The sequence below is a fragment of the Hyperolius riggenbachi genome, chromosome 6 (genome assembly GCF_040937935.1).
Source record: "Hyperolius riggenbachi isolate aHypRig1 chromosome 6, aHypRig1.pri, whole genome shotgun sequence".
Lineage (NCBI taxonomy): Eukaryota > Metazoa > Chordata > Amphibia > Anura > Hyperoliidae > Hyperolius > Hyperolius riggenbachi.
In genome coordinates, this window is record NC_090651.1 from 43,135,795 (window position 1) to 43,150,795 (window position 15,001).

Consider the following 15,001-nt stretch of genomic DNA (forward strand, 5'->3'; position numbering starts at 1 on the left):
GTGTGGCAAATCCCCCGCCCAGCCGAGAAATGACAAGTGCGTCATCCCAACACTCCGTTACACCCAGGCCTTGATATGGGCAAGGTATAGGAACTGAAGAGAGCAAGACCGGGGTACCAACAGATGCACACTAGACAGTAAAAGGTGGATGTAACGAATGGGGAATTATCTCCGTGGTCAGCGCACAAAATGTGCGCTGGCACTGCGGAAACCCTCCACAAGCATTTAAATAACAGAACCCAGGTTTGGTGCAATGCACCTGTAGAGAGGAATTCCCACCGGCAGATGGAGCTGTGGAGTGCAGAGGAATAAACCCTCTGCACTGCCACAGATGTCAGATAGAAATTGTACAAGGTGAAGCAATACAGGGCAAGATAGCCCCTAGAGAGAGAGTGAGCACAGAGACAGAATGTATGTATGCCCACCAATCTAGTCGCCACCTGGCGACGGTGAACACACAACAGCGAAGACCAAGTGGGAAAGCAATCGCAAGAATGGCGATTGCTAATAGCGACACAAGACTGAGCAAAGACAGAGCATAGGAAGAATAAAGACAGAACTGATAACAGACTGTAATCCAACACAAGGAGCAGACAGGACTAACTACACGCAGTCACCACACGTTAAGCGCAATAGCGACAAAGCGCGTGCAAGGGACGGTCACCGCACGTTAAGTGCAACAGCGACAAAGCGTACCAACCCTGACTAACCAATGAAACATGAAAACAAACAAAGAACGCGAACGCTTGCTAATCCGTTACCTCACCGAGACAACAGCAAGCGTTCGTTCCAGACAAGACAGACATAAGGAGTAACCAGTAGCAACCACAGCTCTGGCTACACTCCTAGACAGAGTACAGAGAGATCCACCGCCTCTAACGCTAGGGCGAATGCGATCCAAACAGACAGAGCGATTTTCTGTCAGCCGCCGCTGGCGACAGAACAATCGCAACAGTTAAGACAGAACAAGGCAATACAGATAATAAACGACCTCACTATGCTAGAAGGAATGCTAGTGCACTCCCAAGGATAACTACTCTAAGATAATAATATTAGCAAACAATTAGCAGAGGGCTGAGACTTAAAGGGACACTTAAGTCAAAAAAAAAATGAGTTTTACTCACCTGGGCTGTCCGGTGCCCTCGCCGTCTCCCTCCGATCCTCCTGGCCTCGCCGGCAGCCACTTCCTGTTTCGGTGACAGGAGCTGACAGGCTGGGGACGCGAGTGATTCTTCGCGTTCCTGGCCACAATAGCACCATCTATGCTGCTATAGCATATATCATATACCATATAGCAGCATAGAGGGTGCTAATGTGTCTGAGAACGCGAAGAATCACTCGCGTCCCCAGCCTGACAGCTCCTGTCACCGAAACAAGAAGTGGCTGCCGGCGGGGCCAGGAGGATCGGAGGGAGATGGAGAGGGCACCAGACAGCTGCAGGGGGCTATTGGAAGCTCTAGGTGAGTAAAACTCATTTTTTTGTTTGACTTAAGTGTCCTTTTAAGGTAAGTCTAGCAGGACCAAACCTTTATGACCAGCAGGGAATTCTGGGAGGAAATGGTATTTATACTGCAAGCCTTCAAAGGAAGCAGCTAAGCAATTTGCATGACAAGTGGATGCAAATCCCTCACCAGAACAGCAACTCTGAAACTTGCAGAGTGAAGACAGGTCTCTTTTCCATGGACCTGCAGCATTCAGACCTAAAAAATGGTCAAAAAGCTGTCTGTCTGTGCAGACAGCAGAGCAGATCATTACAGTGGAAAACCAGACAGTCCATGTCGGAAACGGGTGATTAGAATAGCACAATACAGAATCGTGAAGCATATGCCAGTCCAATAACAATTCAAGTCTTACACGGAAGAACAAAGATATGGCACTACAAAGAGATAATACAAGAGCAGGTCAATACAGTTCCAAAATCAGTTCAGGCAGCAATCCAAGAGAAGGTCAAAGTCCGGGCAAAAGTCAACCAAGATCAGTAACAATACAACACACCCAGCAGCTATAGAGCTAACGCTAGAATGGGCAATGAGGAAAGAGGCTAAGCAGGTTTTAAGCAATCACTCACCAATCATGGCTGGCCACACACAGGATCAAACAATCAGCATACTGCAATCTACCCAGTGGATCCCTATCTGCACCTGAAGGAATAGGACAGGACAGGTGCGTGGCCACAAGCACCCGTCCTCTAAGTGTACTGGAAGGAACACGCATGCTCCCGCCAGGAAGGGCGCTGAGGTTGCCCTGCGCTTGAGCACGCCGCCTGGATCCCGAAGCGACAGCCCCCAGCCCACCCACGGAGAAGCCGGCCACATCACTGAAGCCACTAGGTAAGTGGGCGGAGCCAACACCAGCCAAAAACATACCCGGGCAACACAGGGTTATCAGTGGGCGGAGACAAATACAAATTTCACTGGGAAAATGTACTGCAGCCATTCTAACTCTGTTTACATACCCGGGCAACACCGGCCCATCAGCTAGTAATTTATGATTACAGTATTGTTAAAAAAAAAAAAAAAATTATTCATTATGTTGCTTTGGTTACAGTTCCTCTTTAAATTACAAACATTGAGTTGTGACAATCATGCAATGCATATGCCCTTTACCAGGCCCGGGCCGAGGCATAGGCTGGAGAGGCTCCAGCCTCAGGGCGCAGTGTAGGAGGGGGCGCACAATTCATTCACCTGTCATTCCTAATTGTGTTTGAAGCAGAAAGAAATAAGAAAAGGGGGTACATGGCAGTGACTGCAAGCCAGATAACTAGATATTAAGGTGTTGGGGAGGTTGTGGGCCCTGTGGCCCTCTTAGTCTAATAGCAATCAGTGTATGATGGCTGGGGTGGGAGGGATGGGGGGGCGCACTTTGGTGTCTCAGCCTCGGGTGCTGGAGGACCTTGTCCCGGCTCTGCCCTTTACAGAAGAGATTTAGCAATGTTCTCCTGACTCTTCTATGGCACAAAGCCATCATGGCCAAAAACAGAGGCTTGAATGCCTCTCTTGTGCATGTCGCTTGGTCCCTGTCATATGAATGAAGAGAAGGCTCCCACCACAAGGCCTTCGCCTCACAGAAATCAATGCAAGTACCAGAGAATAGCTTTTCTTCACACAACAAGAATGGAGAATGTCAGGTGTGACCTTCTAACAAGGACATGGACAGAGTGGGAGCAGCAGGCACAAACAATGCATTTCACCTTCATGTCACAACAAGGCTCAGCTACGCTTGACAAAATCCAGGGCTCTCACGCATAGGAGGAAATATAACAAATCCCAGGCACAACAAGGACCATCTCAAACAGGTGGCGAGGCACGCAGCTGGAACAGATTGAAGTAAACGTTTTGGTCAAAAAAACCTAGATGGTCCACAGGTGTCCCCTGATGTCACCGGCCTCCCCTCTAGCAACCCTGCAGGATAGAACACTTTTGCCCAGTGACTATGTCTCCTCTGAAGTTCCTGAACACAGAGGCTGATCACATGACCTCCCTTCACTCTCCATACAACAGAACACACTGCTTGGCCGGGATCCATTGCAATAAGTGAGCCACACCTCTGTGCAGTCCCCAATAATCCAGGACAGGCGGATGCATTCCCCATATAGCCTATGGTGAAAAGGCCTCTGCCCCAGGTTCTAGTTGGACCACAGCGAACCATCAGAGCTGTGGTCCAACTAGAACCTCAGCCACCACAGTTCCTGCATGCAAAGCCTCTGTTGATCGCCGCTGCCACACCGTTACCAGACCTGACTGTAAGCATCTGGCGTGAGTATCATGGTACGCTGTGGTTCACGCATGCCCGTGGAGGGACGCAGGGGTGCTGCGGTCCCAGGCAGAGAGGATCGATGTATTCCATGACTTGCATTGCTGGACAATTCATATGTTTTTCATTTATTTTATATTTTTCTGATTTCTGATACTTGTCCATCAAGTCCCTCTACAATAAAATGTATACTGTTTTTTCATGGATCTGTGAAGCCTGCATTAGCTTTTTGGGTGGTTTTGCATTATGTGGAGTTGCACTGCCCTCCAGTGCAGCGTTAGCCCCTCTGTAACATCACTGACCAGAGCTGTGGCCGCCAGCTTCCGCACATCGGCGCGCCTCTCTCTATCCTGCTCTCATCACCGAGAGCGTTCTGCGCTTGCACAATTTCAGTCTTTGTGAACTCTGCAAGCACAGAAGGTCACAGCCGTGGGAGCACGATTGAGGGAAACGCACAGATGTGCCGGCGCAATCGCAGAAGCCAGTGATTATTGCGGTTGTTGATCTTGCAGAGGAGTTAGGGGCGCGTTGGAGGGCAGTGGAACTGCAGCAAGGAACCACGCAGACTGCTAGGGACTGGAAGAAGCCCTAGGTAAGTAAAAATTAACTTTTACCTTTCATCTCAGTTACCCTTTAAATAATGACATGCATTGAAGGGGTTTACATAGTATTAGGTTCAGCAAGTGAATAGAACTCTGAAGCGTGCCTACAGAATACCTAAGCAGCTCGGGGTAATCCAAAACTACTAGGAAAGTATAGGAGACTAAAAGAGACCAAAAAGCCCTCCTACTAAAAAGCTAACGCTCATTGTAGTATGCCTCCTTAATACAGAAGGTATTTGCGATAGTTAAGCTTTAAGTGAGCGACTGCGGCCTCCCACAATGCATCACTACTGAATATGCAAATTATATTTTTATGCCCCTGAAGCCAGGCTTACATCTAGATCTGCTGGTGTATAGGGAGCCTATAGCTAGTACATTTCACAGAGCCACCTCAACTGAACATGCAGACAGCCTGTTTCGGACTGCTGGTCCTCCTCAGTGCCTAGTGGTGTAGTTACTGTGCAGATTTTACACTAGGCGCGCCCTAAACACTGAACATATATTGATCTCCTGGCACCACTGCATAGAGACATGACCTAAGATGACACAGAAATTAACCCCCCAACGTCACCAAACACACACACACAAAGGGGGACACCGAGAGCCCAATATAGTGTAGTAAGTTGAGTGATGGGTAAATGACAAAAGTATATGATGGATATACTCACAAGTCAGGGTTACCAATTAGGTAACCACTGTGTAGGCAGGTGAGGAGATTAGACCTGTCCTCACTCAGGATTAAGAAGTCGCTCTCCGAAGATAGGAGAAGAAAAGGGGATTTGACCCCTCCAGCAGGAGTGGTAACTGATTTTGTAAGGAGAACAGAGGCACCAAAAGAGTAAAACCATATAATTAAACGTTTTAAAATTCCTCAGGAGGCGGTGGTGGACTCACCTCCCCAAAGCAGACACAATACTGTTGAATTTTAGACAAACAGATTTACCGTATATTCTGGCGTATAAGACGACTGGGTGTATAAGACAACCCCCCAACTTTTTCAGTTAAAATATAGAGTTTGTGATATACTCACCGTATAAGACTACCCCTCTTCCAACATACACCAAATATACTGGTGCTGTACTGTATGTGGTACCCAGTATATAGGTGATTGGTTGGATTGGTCAACTCTCCCTCTCCCTAAGTGGATTGGTCAGCTCTCCTTGTCTCCCTGTTTATCAGAGCGGTATGCAAGAATAGATTGTGCTGTGCACATAAAACACGCCTCTTTCACCCCTCTGGCCCGCCCTTGTATCCTATTTACCTCCTCCTCTGCCTCTCAGATCTCACACATGTGCGCCTGCGCCGCTTCACTACAGTCCTCAACAATGAGATCTGAGAGACGGTAATAGGATAGGGGGTATCACCCAGCATCAATGACACCCGGCGTATAAGACGACCCCCAACTTTTCAGAAGATTTTCAAGGGTTAAAAAGTAGTCTTATACACAGGAATATACAATATTTATATACTCCAGCATGCAATGCAACACGTTTCGCAGGTATATCCCCGCTTCTTCAGGCAATAACAGAAAGGAGTACACACAGTGCAGTCTTAAAGTCATGATAAGCGCCTCTGTACTCAGTACAGAGGCGCTTATCGTGACTTTGACAAAAATCAGTAACCCTTTGCATGCTTGCATGCAAATGTTCAAACAAATGCGTTCACAGATTCACTCATCAAGGCACCACTGTTATCCCTGCAGCTAAATTAAAAGCTGGGGTCTTAGTTCACAAAGGAATGCATTATTTTGCTTGGTCACCTACACTGTGCAGAAGTACCCAGGTAAACGTAGGTGTCCTAACTCTGGCCCTGTAACATGCATAGTGCAAACATGCAAACATTTATTGCTTCAAACCTATCAAGGGATTAGGAGCACACATCCTGATGTCCTCTCCTGGGACAGATAGCGCATCTTACCAATCGCACAAGGGAGCTAACGTAATGTATCCATGCGCACCATGCCCATACACCAGCATAAGCTGTGTGTATGCTGACAAAAAACACAAACAGGGGAAGGAGGGAGTGCACTAGATTAAAACACTGGCCACGAGGATCCGTAACAAGAAAAAACACATAAATCCAGGCACATCGCCTCTAGTTAGGACATTTAAATGAGTAATTTAGACTTTAAGACTGCACTGTGTGTACACCTTTCTGTTATTACCTGAAGAAGCGGGGATATCCCTGCGAAACGCGTTGCATAGCATGCTGGAGTACATAAATAAATCTGTTTGTCTAAAATTCAACAGTATTTTGTCTGCTTCGGGGAGGTGAGTCCACCACCGCCTCCTGAGGAATTTTAAAAAACTTTAAAACTTTTAATTATATGGTTTTACTCTTTTGGCGCCTCTGTTCTCCTTACAACATCAGTCTCTAGGAAGTATACTATAGATTTATTTACTGTACAGAAGACAATAGAATGTCTGTCGAGGAAGGCTTGGAACAGACGTTATATACTCCAAATTACATATTACAATTATTCCTCCTACCTAAACCACTATTGGGCCCTTACAAAATATCTGACACACAATACTGCATAAATGAATACATATAAATACTTAAAAAGAAAATCTGTAACGAAAAAACGTCTCCTGGGGGGTACTCACCTTGGGTGGGGGAAGCCTCCGGATCCTATTGAGGCTTCCCCTGTCCTCCTGTGTCCCACGGTGACGGTGAAAATCCTCCCGGAGTGGCGGCGATGCAAATATTTACCTCCGTGGCTCCAGCGCAGGCGCAGTATCCGCTCTTCCCACAGAGATAGGCGGAAATAGCCGATCTCCGTCGGGCCGCTCTACTGCGCAGGCACAAGTCTCCTGCGCCTGCGCAGTAGAGCGGACCTGATGCAGATCGGCTATTTCCGCCTATCTCCGTCAGAAGAGCCGAAACAGCACCCCCGCTGGAGCCTGGAAAGGTAAATATTGAACAGGCTGTCAGATTTGTCGCGCCGGCTTTGAAGGGCTGCAGCGAGACCGCCGTGGGACAGAGGAGGACGGGGGGGGGGGGGGGGGGTAAAGCCTCATTAGGATCCTGAGACTTCCCTCTCCCGAGGTGAGTACCCCCCAGGGGACGTTTTTCTTGTTACAGTGTCTCTTTAAGTAGATGAGTTCAATTAGTTATTAATTATTATTAGAGGTATTTGTTTCAGCAGTGGCTTGTTTAAAGGGATACTTAAGCCTGCAATAAAAAAAACTGTTTTAATCCCCTGGGGCTCCTACCAGCCCCCTGCAGCCGTCCTGTGCCCTTGCAGTCACTCACGGAGTCTCCGGTCCCCCGCCGCCAGCTAGTTTTGTTTCGCCAACAGGCCTGGCCATGTGTAGCCTTCTTCACGTTCCCGTCTGCAATAGCGTCCTACACAGCAGGACGCTATTGCAGACGGAAACGCAAAGAAGGAGACGCATAGCCAGGCCTGCTCAGGCGCAGTAGGCCTGCCGGCCAAAAACGAAACTAGCTGGCGGAGGGCCAGGAGGACCCGCGAGTGACTGCGAGGGCACAGGACGGCTGCAGGGGGCTGGTAGAAGCCCCATGTAAGTAAAACTGATTTTTTTCTATTGCAGGCTTAAAGGATACCCGAGGTGACATGTGACATGATGAGATAGACACGTGTATGTACAGTGCCTAGCACACAAATAACTATGCTGTGTTCCTTTTTTTCTTTTTCTGCATGAAAGAGTTAAATATCAGGTATGTAAGTGGCTGACTCAGTCCTGACTCAGACAGGAAGTGACTACAGTGTGACCCTCAGTGATAATAAATTCCAACTATAAAACACTTTCCTATCAGAAAATGGCTTCTGAAAGCAGGAAAGAGATAAAAAGGGTCAATAGTTCATAGATTTTAGCTCTGGCATACTTCAATTCAATGTGCCATTGAGCAAAAACAATAAAAACAGTTAAAACTTAAAAAGTAGATTTAAACATAAAATAAAACTGTGGAATATCTTAAAAAGTAATTTTTAGGAAGAGGAGGATAGATACAGTCGTTTATTTCATTCGTTTATTTTCGCCTCGGGTGTCCTTTAAGTATCCCTTTAATTTAAGTTTAATTTGACTGGTGAAATTCACACGGCACCATTTCTTATCTACAAGACTGCACACATTTCTAAACCCATAAAACCATGTGAAAGGAGAACTAGTCCTTATAAGTGTAAATGTATAGAACAAAGGGAGTGTGGCAAAATGGCTTATAGGCGGCCATTTTGCTATCAAACTTTACTTCAGATGGTGCTTTTAAAGAGGACATGAATTCGGAACTTACTCTCTGTTCTAAAAGATACACAACAGCATTATAACCTTTAAAGAAAAACATTTCTTTGTTACAGCTGATACAAATCCTGCAATATCTGCAGTGTGTCTACTTCCTGCTTTCATGGAAGCTGACATACTGTTAACATCCTGTGTTTACCAATTAGCTTCTCTGCGGTGGCAGTCAGCTGGCACAAGTAAGAGTTCAAATTACAACTTGTTATTTGTCACAGATGAGGGTGGATTACACAGGCTAAACTCTCTAAATATATACAGGGTGCATTTATCTAGGTTTTCCTTCTGTCCTGTGCAAGAGTTCAGGTCCACCTTAAAGGACACCCGAAGCGAAAATAAACTAATGAAATAAACTATTGTATCCCTTCCTTCTCCTAAAAATGACTTTTTAAGATATTCCACAGTTTTATTTTATGTTTAAATCTACTTTTTAAGTGTTAACTGTTTTATTGTTTTTACTCAATGACACATTCATTGAAGTATGCCAGAGCTAAAATCTATGAACTATTGACCCTTTTATCTCTTTCCTGCTCTCAGAAGCCAATTTCTGCTAGGAAAGTGTTTTATAGTTGGAATGTCTTATCAGTGAGCGTCACACTGTAGTCACTTCCTGTCTGAGTCAGGACTGAGTCAGCCACTTACATGCCTGATATTTAACTCTTTCAGGCAGAGAAAGAAAAAAAGGAACACAGCATATTTATTTGTGTGCTAGGCACTGTACATACCCATGTCTATGGCATGTCACATGTCACCTCAGGTATCCTTTAAGAGTCACTAGTTACAAACAGGCAGCTGTATGTTGCTGAGAATGCATGAACTCGGGCAGCAGCTGTTTTCTGCACTAATTAAAACTTACAAGACTTTTTACGTGTAATTAATTTAAATGAATGTTGTAATAAATGACTATGAAAGAAACCCCTTGCAAGCCCAGGCTTTTATTACGCAGCAGCTCTGGGCTCGCAGCTCTGCACCCGAACTGATTACCACTACAGCGGGTGATGTGAATGAGTCATAGTGTCAGCGCTGTAATGTAACATCTCTGCCAGAGAGGAGGATGAGAGAGTCGCTCACCTGCCACAGGCTCCTTAGCGGGAAACAGCTTATTGTCAACAGCGCCACTTATATCATCGAAGACTTCCTCCTCGTCTCTATCAGCGTCAAACTGCAGACAAGCAAAGAGAGATGTGATCAGTCTTATGGTCCTATCATGGCTGCTCCTGAGTACATCAAATATTATTCTGTCAAGGAGAAAGGGGCTGCAGCACTCATGCAAGCATTGTAATATACCATAGTGTCAGGATATGGGCATGTGCTTAGATATACTGTACATTCATAGGACAAGTGGAATTATATCAAATATATACTACTAGTAAAAAGGCCGGCGCTAGTCTACTTTAGGGGACCCACCGCAAATCCCCATAGAGGATTTGAGCTGTGCTGAAAACGGAAAGAATTGCCGCTTTCAGCTCGTTGAAAACACCACAAGTCATATATCTTTGTTAAGCTTAGACTCTGCTCCAACGAATGATGTCACTTTCGGTGAGCAAAAGTTGAAACTGACCGCGTACGAGATGCCGATCCGCCGCGATCGAAGCTCCGTCGGCCATCTTAGTTTTGTGCTTCTGATATTTTTCTCCCTCCTCATTGGAAGGATTGTTAGCTGGGGGCGTGGCAGAATTTTTTTTTTTTTTTTTGAAGCCGGAGAATTGGTGAGTCACGTATGATAGTTCCCCGGGCATACCCAGCCAACGACAGAATCATCATCATCAGCCGTGACCCTTCCCTGGGCCAGGACACCACGGGATCCGGCAGGCCAGGAGGGCACCCCTGCCATCCAGCAACATGGTGTCATGGATCATCTCAAAGTCCGTGGTGTAAGTTGTCCTCACTGATAGCTGCCAGCTGCTGGGGTGGTGAAGGATTAACCCCACCGGTGTTTACACACAACCCGTACGGCGCCTCCTACGCGGTGAGCTTCAGCGTTTGCTCACCGACTGTGGCATCATTCGTTAGAGCAGAGTCTAAGCTTTACAAAGATATATGACTTGTGGTGTTTTCAACAAGCTGAAAGCAGCAATTCTTTCCGTTTTCAGCACAGCTCAAATCCTCTATGGGGATTTGCGGTGGGTCCCCTAAAGTAGACTAGCGCCAAAAGGCCCACCGGTTAAAAAACAAGCACTAGGCAACGGCCGCTACCAGGTCCCCCTCCGGCAACACGCTTAGACGCGTCCCGCTTTCCCGTACTCCACTGCTGTCTGAAGTATATGCACACAGGGAGATGTTGCTTGCTTGGCAGTTGGAAAAAGCTGTTATTTCCCACAATGCAACGAGGTGCACAGACAGGAAACTGTCAGGTCTGGAAGCATGGACACAGGGGGCCAGATTTATCAAGAGTGTCTGAGCCAAAATATTGGTAGGTTTTTAGAAATCCATGCAGAACTGTCTCAGGCACCTTAAGAAATCATTAGTGCAGATTCCTTATAAAACTGTTGTAAAATAGGAGGAGCTAGGAAGTGTCTCTCAAGGTGGCCACACACCATACAATTTTTTAAATATCTGTTCAATTTAAGAATTGCAATCAATTTTTCTGACTGATTGTAACATTTCAAAAATATGACCAATGTACCACTGTACCAATTTTTTCTCAATTATGATAAAAATGATTGGAAACTCAGAGAAAATTGCTAGGTTGTGTATATTAATAAATTGACAATCCAACACACACCATACAATCTTTAGTAGAAATTGAAGTGAAATATCTGGCATTCCGGATTTAAAGCAAGAAAAACGAGAAATCCGATCGGATTTTTCAGTCGAATGAAAACAAAGCTTTCTATTTTTTCGAGAGATACGATCATTTTTATCGAATTGCTGTAAAATCGGATCATGTTATTGTATCGTGTGTGGCCACCTTCAGGCAGTGCAGTGTGTGGGGGGAATTGCTGTTGCTGAGGTAACCAACACACCTGCCGTATTGATATCAGCAGGTTCTGAGGAGGAATTCAGCAGGGGGGAGGAGCACATCACAAATCATGTCTAGCCTGCACTCTGCAATCATGTCTAGCCTTCAGTACTACATCTGTAGAACTGCTATCAAGCACTTCTTAATCTGCAGCAGTTTAGGGATGGATTTGCACTTAACTGTAGTGCAGCTCTAAAAATCCACGCTAAACTGCCACCATTACTAGGATTTAAGAAGGTTCTTATTATCATGCAGAACTGTTCTCCCTGGTGGTTAGAACAGATTAAGAAGAAAAAACTGTCGGTAATGCGTTGATAAATCTCCCCCAGGGACACAGGAGGAGGACGCAGAGACACGGGGGTTTTATTATATAGGATTACGCCTCATTCACACCTAAAACGAAAATGCAAGCATTTTGGTGCGCTTTTTCCCCCTCCCGGCGCTCCACTGTGCACTGCGATTCTGGTAAAAGCGATTTTCTAAGAGCTTTTCCAGAGTGATTTTGTAATTCACTCCCTGATGCAAGTCAGGAAGTGAACTCTTTGACCCGGAAAAGATATTGCAGTTTTAGAGCAGGTGCGGAAACGAGCAACAAAATTGATACGTGGGATGGAAGGTCTCACTTACCAAGGAAGATTAGATAAACTGGGTTTATTTAGTCTAGAGAAAAGACGTCTTAGAGGGGATCTAATTAACATGTATAAATACATCAGAGGGCAATATAATAGCTTGGCGGATGAGCTTTTTGTCCCTAGGCCTTCTCAGAGGACTAGAGGACATGATCTGCGCATGGAGGAAAAACATTTTAGCCGTTTATTTAGGAAAGGGTTCTTTACAGTAAGAGTGATTTTAAGATGTGGAATGCATTGCCACAGGAAGTAGTTATGGCAAACTCTATACCTGCATTTAAAGGGGACTTAGATGCTTTCCCTGCGTTGAAAGACATCCATGGCTACAATTACTAGGTAATGCCCAGTGATGTTGATCCAGGGATTTTATCTGATTGCCATCTGGAGTCGGGAAGGATTTTTTCCCTTTTGGGGCTAATTGGACCATGCCTTGTAAGGGTTTTTCGCCTTCCTCTGGATCAACAGGGATATGTGAGGGAGCAGGCGGGTGTTGTACTTTGTTCTCTGGTTGAACTCGATGGGCGTGTCTTTTTTCAACCCAAATAACTATGTAACTATGTAAGAATAAATACAATGCATTTATTCTTAAAAACGCAATCGCTGCACAAAGCGATTTTGTGAGCGTTTGCGTTTTCCCTATGCCTTCCATTGAGGCAAAATAGCCTCGAAAGTCATATAGGCACCGCTTTGCTTCACGCAAAGCGCATAAACCACGCTGATATGAACCTTCTCATAGAGATTCATTACACCAGCGTTTGTGGATGATATTAAAAATCGCCTGCGCTTGAAAAAAGGCTGAAAACGCCCCTGGTGTAAACGAGCCCTTCCAACAGCCAAGCTCCTACAAGTGATAATCCTATACAATAAACCCCGTGTCCCTGCGTCCTCTCCTATCCCTGTATCCGTGTCTTTGCGCTACTGTGCATGTGTGGCACGCGAGTGGCCAATGGGAAAGGGAAGGGCGGGGACAGGGGGGCGGGCATGTACGTGCACAGAAGCGTGCTGGCAGTGCGCGCACATGTGTGGTAACGTGGCGGCTGTGACAGGGGCGGGAGGGGGGTTGTGAGGGAGGCCTACAGCCCGTTATTGTAACGGGCTTAGGCCTACTAGTACAGTTATAATGTATTAATGGACTCTCTGGCTGCCTGCTATTTGGGAACACTTCCATTCTGTTGTGTCCTGTATATTGTGTACACTATTCCTATGATCTCTGCATCCCCCTGCAAACCCCCCCCATTGTGCCTAAGTGAAAGCTTTACAACAAAACATTTGTAAAGGACCCAAAGCACATAAGCTTGTCTCAGATCAGTCCATACTGATGTGTACAGGGGGAAAGTTACCGTATGTGATCATAAATGCCAAAATGACTAAGTTTGGCACGGCATTCCATAAGGTAGGGGCAGCATAACAAAAAGCTCTGGTTACAAAGATCTTTCGTTGAAATCTGGGGTGGTTAAGCTATTCCAATTCTTTTGATCTGAAGATTATTATTATTTAGTATTTATATAGCGCCGACATATTACGCAGCGCTGTACAGTGTATATATATATATATATCTTGTCACTAACTGTCCCTCAAGGAGCTCACAATCTAATCCCTTGCCATATGTCTATATTATGTAGTGTAAGTACTGTAGTCTAGGGCCAATGTTTTTTTAGGGGGAGCCAATTAACTTATCCGTATGTTTTTGGAATGTGGGAGGAAACCGGAGTGCCCGGAGGAAACCCACGCAGACACGGAGAGAACATACAAACTCTTTGCAGATAGTGCCCTGGCTGGGATTCGAACCAGGGACCCAGCGCTGCAAGGCGAGAGAGCTAACCACTACGCCACCGTGCTACCCACTGAAGATGTGGCTTTACGAATATACTGACAGTCCCCTACTTACAAATGACTTGACTTATAAAGAGATCCAAACAAAGTTGTGTTCATGTACGAAATATACAATGCTTTTTTTATTACATATTTTGGTTGTTAAATGTAACAGTATTTGTATAAACTGTTAGGCCCTGTTCACAGTGTTCAGTTGTGTTGCAGAATAATTCTGCATGTGGACTCACTGCCCATCCAATCCTATGGGCCTGTTCATGGTACTTCGCTGTAATGGATTGCGTTATCCTGACTCGCTGCATGCAGGCTTTGTATTAAAGTCCTTGTCCAGTCTCCATTGCAGTTCACACTCATTATAATGTGTGCATTGTAAAGGGGATTCTATTTTTAGAGGAATTTTTACTTATGGGGAAAACAGGGTGAAGGGAAAGAAAAAGTGGCGATCAGAACCTAAAGTGACCTGTAACATGATGGCTTATTGTACTTAGAACTTGTTTGTGTTTCATTTTGTATTTTATTTGTGACTGCAGGGGTAATAAACCAGTGGGCTATCTCTGCAGTCTGAGCAGTGGGCTCTCTCTGCAGTCTGAGCAGTGGGCTCTCTCTGCAGTCTGAGCAGTGGGCTATCCCTGCAGTCTGAGCAGTGCACGGTCTCTGCAGTCTGAGCAGTGCGCTATCCCTGCAGTCTGAGCAATGCGCTATCCTTGCAGTCTGAGCAGTGCGCTGTCTCTGCAGTCTGAGCAATGCGCTATCCTTGCAGTCTGAGCAGTGGGCTATCCCTGCAGTCTGAGCAGTGGGCTCTCTCTGCAGTCTGAGCAGTGGTCTCTCTCGGCAGTCTGAGCAGTGGGCTGTCTCGGCAGTCTGAGCAGTGGGCTATCTCGGCAGTCTGAGCAGTGGGCTATCTCTGCAGTCTGAGCAGTGCGCTATCTCTGCAGTCTGAGCAGTGCGCTATCTCTGCAGTCTGAGCAG

The 15,001-nt window shown here is 45.9% G+C and overlaps 1 protein-coding gene across 3 annotated transcripts in view; it reads right to left on the reverse strand.

The window, feature by feature from the left end:
• The window catches only part of AK5 (adenylate kinase 5), a 390,301-nt gene that overhangs the window by 137,259 nt on the left and 238,041 nt on the right, over nucleotides 1-15,001 (reverse strand). For all 3 annotated transcript variants that reach the window (XM_068239188.1, XM_068239186.1, XM_068239189.1), the window contains exon 7: nucleotides 9,683-9,773. In XM_068239188.1, coding sequence (XP_068095289.1) covers nucleotides 9,683-9,773 — 91 coding nt within the window. The remainder of the gene's footprint in view (nucleotides 1-9,682; nucleotides 9,774-15,001) is intronic.